This window comes from Octopus bimaculoides, chromosome 25, assembly GCF_001194135.2.
Source record: "Octopus bimaculoides isolate UCB-OBI-ISO-001 chromosome 25, ASM119413v2, whole genome shotgun sequence".
NCBI lineage: Eukaryota > Metazoa > Mollusca > Cephalopoda > Octopoda > Octopodidae > Octopus > Octopus bimaculoides.
Genome location: NC_069005.1, coordinates 6565938 through 6572797, shown reverse-complemented (window position 1 = coordinate 6572797; position 6860 = coordinate 6565938). Strand labels below are relative to the sequence as shown.

Here is a 6860-nt window from a genome sequence, read left to right as displayed (position 1 = left end):
TTTAAAATGTTTTTTTCTTTTTACAAACAGCATGCGACGGAATTTTTTTAATATAAAAGTTTAGGGTTAGGGTTCGGGTTAGATGTTGTGCAGCCGGTCTTCCACGAGGCATTTTCGATTTCTCATAAGAAACTATGATATTCAATCACGTGTGTGATTTATATATAAGCAGTTAACGTCAATCAAATCACGCGATTTATTTATAAACAAAGTAGTACGGATAATACTGGTAAGACGTTCAGTTATTTCCCTTGTAATTTATTTAGCCCCTCGAAACTGGAAGATTACCGTAAAAAATATTGGCCTAATGATAGGCCAATATTTCAGTTTTTGTTATGGACATTTTTAGATTTTTTGTGTTTTGTCTTTGCAGTAATCAATCGTGACAATGTCGTCTATTCACCCTTACAACAAAACATCAGTGATGACGATGACAGTGAAGATCAAATCATTTTCAACAAAGACCTGAACATCACTCCGGCTTCTCGGAACGGTGTTAAGAAGTTCAGTAAAAATGTCATAGAGTTGGACAATTTACCGGGCAGCAAGTTGAAGCGGCGTGACCCCAACCGAGCTGGTCATTCATCATGCTGTCGTATCATAAAAAATGTGGTGATAATCTTATTTGTAATCCTCGCCATCACCGTTTTTGTCGTTGCCGTCTTGCATTATAAAAATTCCTCCCAGCATTCTCCCTGCCAGACATTGTCAAATGAGTGGAATTTGAGTTTCGGCAACAATGGTAAGGACATTTTAAACATACCTTTGTCTTTCAGATATGTTTTTTTAGATATTGTGTCAATGATGATTTTGGATATATTGTCACACTCATATCAGTATCTTGTTACAGTCATATTCATTGTGTCACACTTACGTTCATACAATGTGTCACAGTCATGTTGATATATTGTGTCAGTTATGGTGATACATTGTGCCACAGTTATGTTGATACACTGTCACAGTTGTGTTAATATATGTGTCACAGTCATGTCAATACATTGTGTGACAGTCATATTAATTGTGCCACAGTCATGTTGATATATTGTGTCACACTCATGATGATACATTGTGTCACAGTTATGTCGATACATTGTCACAGTTTATGGTGATACATTGTTTTAGTCATGGTACTTGTGCCACAGTTATGTCAATACATTGTTACAGTCATGGTGATACATTGTGTTACAATCATGTCAATACACTGTGTCACAGTCATGTTTATTGTGTTAGTCATGGTGATACATTGTGTTACAGCCATGTCAACACATTGTCATAATCATGGTGATACACTGTGTTACACTCATCTTGATGCATTGTGTTACAGTCATGTCGATACACTGTGTCACAATACTGTCAAGCCACAGTGTGGCAGTCCAGTTGAAACAGTGAGCTATCCCTACTTGTCAAGGCAACCTGTTGCTGTGAATTCAAGCCGTCACATCGTTATGATAGTGAACCGTTGACGTTCTTTGAAACCCATCTTGGTAACAGAGTTTGTTACCATTTCAACAATACATCGTGTCTTTGTGTTGAGGCCTCTTTCTCAAGACACTATATTTCCCCTTGTCAAAATAATCAGTCTTAGACTGACCACTAGTCCTCACTGTATCATCATCTCGTGATCTCTAAAGCGTTATCCATTATCTTAATCAAACATTGACCACTTGTGTACATTTATTGCTACATCTAGCCACTGATTCTCCATTCCTTTCTTCAACAATATTTTGGCCATTGTAATTATATACTGACCACTGATATACTTGCCTGTTGAGGCCTTCATTGACCAATGGTCATTTTTTATGTATCATTTAGGTTATTCACCTTACCTTTCATTATTCCCAAGTATCTTAATTTAGTGGCCTCTTAACATGCCTCTTAACTTCACTGGTCATTTTGCTATGTATTGTTTCTTCCACTCCACCCAATTAACCACTGGTCATTCTTGTGTACTCATTATTTTAACCAGTCAGTGATTCTTGCATCCGGCTACTTGATATGGACAATGATGGCCAACTGGACATTCTCCTTAGTTTGGCCGCACCAGATTACTACCATCATTATCACTCCAGCATGGACACAGATGACCAACAGCCAGTAAATGAATTCTGTAATGATACAGGTGAGATTTGAAACCTTATATAACAACTTCCTACAAGGACCATAGCGGTCATTTTTGACCAACATTACCCTTTTACTTGTTTCAGTCATTTGACTGCGGCCATGCTGAAGCACCGCCTTTAGTCGAGAAAATCGACCCCAGGACTTATTCTTTGTAAGCCTAGTACTTATTCTATCGGTCTCTTTTTGCCGAACCGCTAAGTTACGGGGACGTAAACACACTAGCATCGGTTGTCAAGCGATGGTAGGGGGACAAACACAGACACACACACATATACATATATATATATATATATATATATATATATATATTTCAGTTTCTGTCTACCAAATCCACTCACAAGGCTTTGGTCAGCCCGAGGCTATAATAAAAGACACTTGCCCAAGGTGCCACGCAGTGGGACTGAACCCGGAACCATGTGGTTGGTAAGCAAGCTACTTACCACACAGCCACTCCTACGCCTAATGCAATTTATTTTAAATATAAGCTAATGCAGTAAATAAAGGATTTGAAAATACAGCCTTTTAGCATTTATTTGTGTACCAAAAAATATATACACACATATATATGACATGATACTCTTGATTGCACATTCAATACAGTCATAGAAATTAAAAAGTAAAAAGCAAAAGTAGTCATAAATGACTGTTCAGTACTTCTAGTGTTAAATTTCTTTAATGCAGTTCTATATTTAAGAGATGAGGAATTATTTACATTTGAGGGATATTTGTCCGCCATAAAATACACCATTTTGACATGTAAAAGCACCCACTACACTCTCTGAGTGGTTGGCGTTAGGAAGGGCATCCAGCTGCCAAATCAGATTGGAGCCTGGTGTTGCCATCCGGTTTCACCAGTCCTCAGTCAAATCATCCAACTCATGCTAGCATGGAAGGCGGACGTTAAACGATGAACGATGATCTTGTTTGTTGTTAACACAAATGTTTCGGCTGATATATCCTCCAGCCTTCATCAGGTGTCTTGGGGAAATTTCGAACCAGGGTTCTCATTCTTAGGGTATTTTTTGATGTTATATTATGATTATTATTATTATTATTATTATTATTCAGGTCACTGCCTGGAATCGAACTCGGAATCTTGGGGTTAGTAGCCCACGCTCTTAACCCAAGATTCCGAGTTTGATTCCAGGCAGTGACCTGAATAACAACAATATTCCCTCACCATGGCCCTTCACATTAGTTAGGGTCTTCTATCACAGCTTTGTGATGAGGAAGCCAGCATAATGTCTTCTTTCATTTTGTCAGGACTTTCCAGCCCACCTACCGGTCAACTTCTTGCCATACGTGGCTGTGATGGCAAACAGTTGTGGAAACACTCCACCAAATCAAGTATCCTCTACATACACTGTGACCAACTGGATGCTAACCAGGATGGTAAGCACGACTGCTTGATCAGTGGCTATCATGCCACTCTACAAGCCATTGATCCTCGTAAAGGTAAGCCCTACCATCTATGCATGGACTCTTAACATTGTTTAACTCTTCAGCTTCCAGATTACTCTGCCAAATGTAATGCTTATTTACTCTTTTACTTGTTTCAGTCATTTGACTGCGGCCATCGTGGGGCACTGCTTCTTAGTCGAGCAAATCGACCCCAGGACTTATTCTTTGGAAGCCTAGTACTTATTCTATCGGTCTCTTTTTGCCGAACCGCTAAGTTACGGGGACGTAAACACACCAGCCTCGCTTGTCAAGCGATGTTGGAGGGACAAACACAGACACACAAACATATACACACATACATATATATACATATATACGACGGGCTTCTTTCAGTTTCCGTCTACCAAATCCACTCACAAGGCTTTGGTCGGCCCGAGGCTATAGTAGAAGACACTTGCCCAAGGTGCCATGCAGTGGGAATGAACCCGGAACTATGTGGTTGGTAAGCAAGCTACTTACCACACAGCCACTCCTGTGCCATGTATGGTCGTAGCTAGAATATCTTTGATAATTAGTCTTGTCAATAAGGCCTGGTCTGAGACTGGACAACTGTTATTACCATCACCACTAGCAACAGCTATCACAGACCTTTGAAAGAGTCATTTTAAGTACAGTAGGGCTTTGATGTTGAAACCTGTAGGCAGCATGTTGTCCTCAGCAATATAGAAATGTAAATTCTGAACGATTAGGTTGACTAAATGTTGTTGTTTTATCATTGATGAAGAAAAAGTAATTTGTGTGTATTTATTTCAATTTTTGTTGTGAAGGTTTTGTGATATGGTCAGCAAATAGTACATACCTGATTGACCACTGGAATATCTACCAGGCTCTTGTGGTACCTGATGTTGACCACGACAATGTAGATGATGTCCTCATTTTACATGCTGGATGTTGTTACTATGGAGACAAATACGTAAGTGTTTTCGTTACTATGGAAACTAACCACGACTTTTCTTGGTGCTATAGAGACAGTATGGTGCTTTTGATTGTTACTATGTAACTTTTGTTGTTACATTAAAGTTAATTCATTTTTTAATTAATTTCTTGTATTTAATTTTGTTCATTTTTAACCCTTTCGTTACTGTATTTATTTTGAGATGCTCTGTATTTCTTTCAATTAATTTTAAATATAACAAAGAATTTAGTAAAATAACTTAGTTATCATTAAGCTAGTGTTAGGAACATTAATTGTGACTAAGGTTTGGTGGAAGATTTTAATTCAAAACTAATGAAAACAAGACACTTGTACTCAGAGCCAGAGCCGGTTTCAGCCAGGTTGGTAACAAAAGGGTTAATGAGTTACTAGGAGACATATTTGATCTTTTAAAGCATCAATCATGGTCTGTGAGTTTTGTTGTGCTTCCAGGCAACATTTACAATTCTCATCATTGCCTCAGGTTTCTTAGATTCAGTAGATGAGGCATTAAAATTACTCTGAAAAGAAATTATCTTGATATAGGACTGATATTCTCTCCAGAATACAAGTGACACTTATCTCTCATTGGCATAATTCAGAGCTAAATAGGGGTCGTTAAATGTACCTGGCATGATCCTAATGTTGATGATGATAATGTATATCTATTATCTTTCTTATTGCAGCCCCCTGACAACTCTGGTCGTTTCCTGCTGTTTTCTGGGGCTACAGGACAAGCTGTAGGCACTTTTGTCAATATTTCCATTACGAAAGCAGGCGTCTATAGAAACCCTGTCCTCTACAAGTCATCAAATAACAAGCTCACTGTCCTGTTCACCAGTGGTCAGTTGTCTTCACCAGGTAAGTCCAGGCTTTCCAATTCTCTTTTTGTACAGTTTAGTGCCAGATTAAACCCTTCAGCATTTAATCCAGCCATATCAAACCCAAGTGGAGGCGCAATGGCCCAGTGGTTAGGGCAGCGGACTCGCAGTCATAGGATCGCGGTTTCGATTCCCATTAGGCTTCGGCAGGGGATGGTGGCGAACCCTGCTGTACTCTTTCACCACAACTTTCTCTCACTCTTACTTCCTGTTTCTGTTGTGCCTGTAATTCAAAGGGTCAGCCTTGTCACACTGTGTCACGCTGAATATCCCCGAGAACTACGTTAAGGGTACACGTATCTGTGGAGTGCTCAGCCACTTGCACGTTAATTTCATGAGCAGGCTGTTCCGTTGATCGGATCAACTGGAACCCTCGACGTCGTAAGCGACGGAGTGCCAACAATTAAACCCAAATATATTAACTGTTTTATGTTCAAACTGACCAGATCCAACATCTCACACCTACCCTACAATGTCATTCTAAAAATTTTTTTAAATCACACCATTGAAACCTACAAGGGTAATGCATGATTGGCTGATGCCAGTGTCACATGACAGGCACATAAAGAGCAGCCTTCAAACGCTGGGCCTCACAGAGGTTGATAAGTGACCAAGACCTTTGGTGATATACCATACTTCAAAAGACTTGACAAGCCAAGTGAAATCGTTGTTGTGGCCGATGCCGGAGTCATGTAACTGGCACCTGTGCTGGTGGCACATAAAGAGCACCCTTCAAAGGTTGAGCCTCACAGAGGTGATAAGTAGCTAAGCCTTGTGAGTGGACTAGGTAGGCAGAAACTGAAAGAAACCCACCAAGTATGTGTGTGTGCAAGAAGCAGACAGCCACCATATTCATGTACAAGGGAGTACCCAAAAGTAACTAGAACCGTTCTCTGTGAGACAAGCCTGTTGTAGTTCAGGCTTCCACTTGATGCAACCCTCAGGCATCAGTCTGCCAACCGCACCACATGGTGTGTCTTTGTTTTGTAGTGCTTCTCCCCTGTTCATTGATTTTTTGCAATGGCTGAAGTGAAGGAACAGCATTGGAGTTTTGTTCCTCACAGAGGCCATGATGAATGACCGAGACCTTTGGCATTATGTTGTGCTTGAGAAGAAGACCCATCAAGCCATAGTCGTAGCAGATATTGGTGTCATGCAAATTGGCACCTGTGCTGGTGGCACATAAAAGCACCCATTACACTCTCAGAGTGGTTGGCATTAGGAAGGGCATCCAGCTGTATAAACCATGCCAAATCAGACTGGATTCTGCTCAGCTTGCCAGCCCTGGTCAAACTGTCCAACCCATGTCTGTATGATGATGATGATGATGATATATATAAAATTTCCATACATCTATTAAGTTGTTCTTACTTCCACAGGTCATCTATATCAGATATATTGGGATGTTTTAAAGAAACAGCTGTTGGATCCCAAGGTGGAGCAGCTATCAAATGCTAAAGCAATCTATGAGTAAGTTCCCTAAT

General features: G+C 40.0%; 1 protein-coding gene across 1 annotated transcript in view; it reads left to right on the top strand.

Moving 5' to 3' along the window:
* The window catches only part of LOC106873019 (protein FAM234B), a 22541-nt gene that overhangs the window by 5069 nt on the left and 10612 nt on the right, over positions 1-6860 (top strand). Inside the window, exons 2-7 of the mRNA XM_014920220.2 lie at positions 374-742; positions 1967-2119; positions 3385-3576; positions 4350-4495; positions 5182-5356; positions 6756-6846. Coding sequence (XP_014775706.1) covers positions 374-742; positions 1967-2119; positions 3385-3576; positions 4350-4495; positions 5182-5356; positions 6756-6846 — 1126 coding nt within the window. The remainder of the gene's footprint in view (positions 1-373; positions 743-1966; positions 2120-3384; positions 3577-4349; positions 4496-5181; positions 5357-6755; positions 6847-6860) is intronic.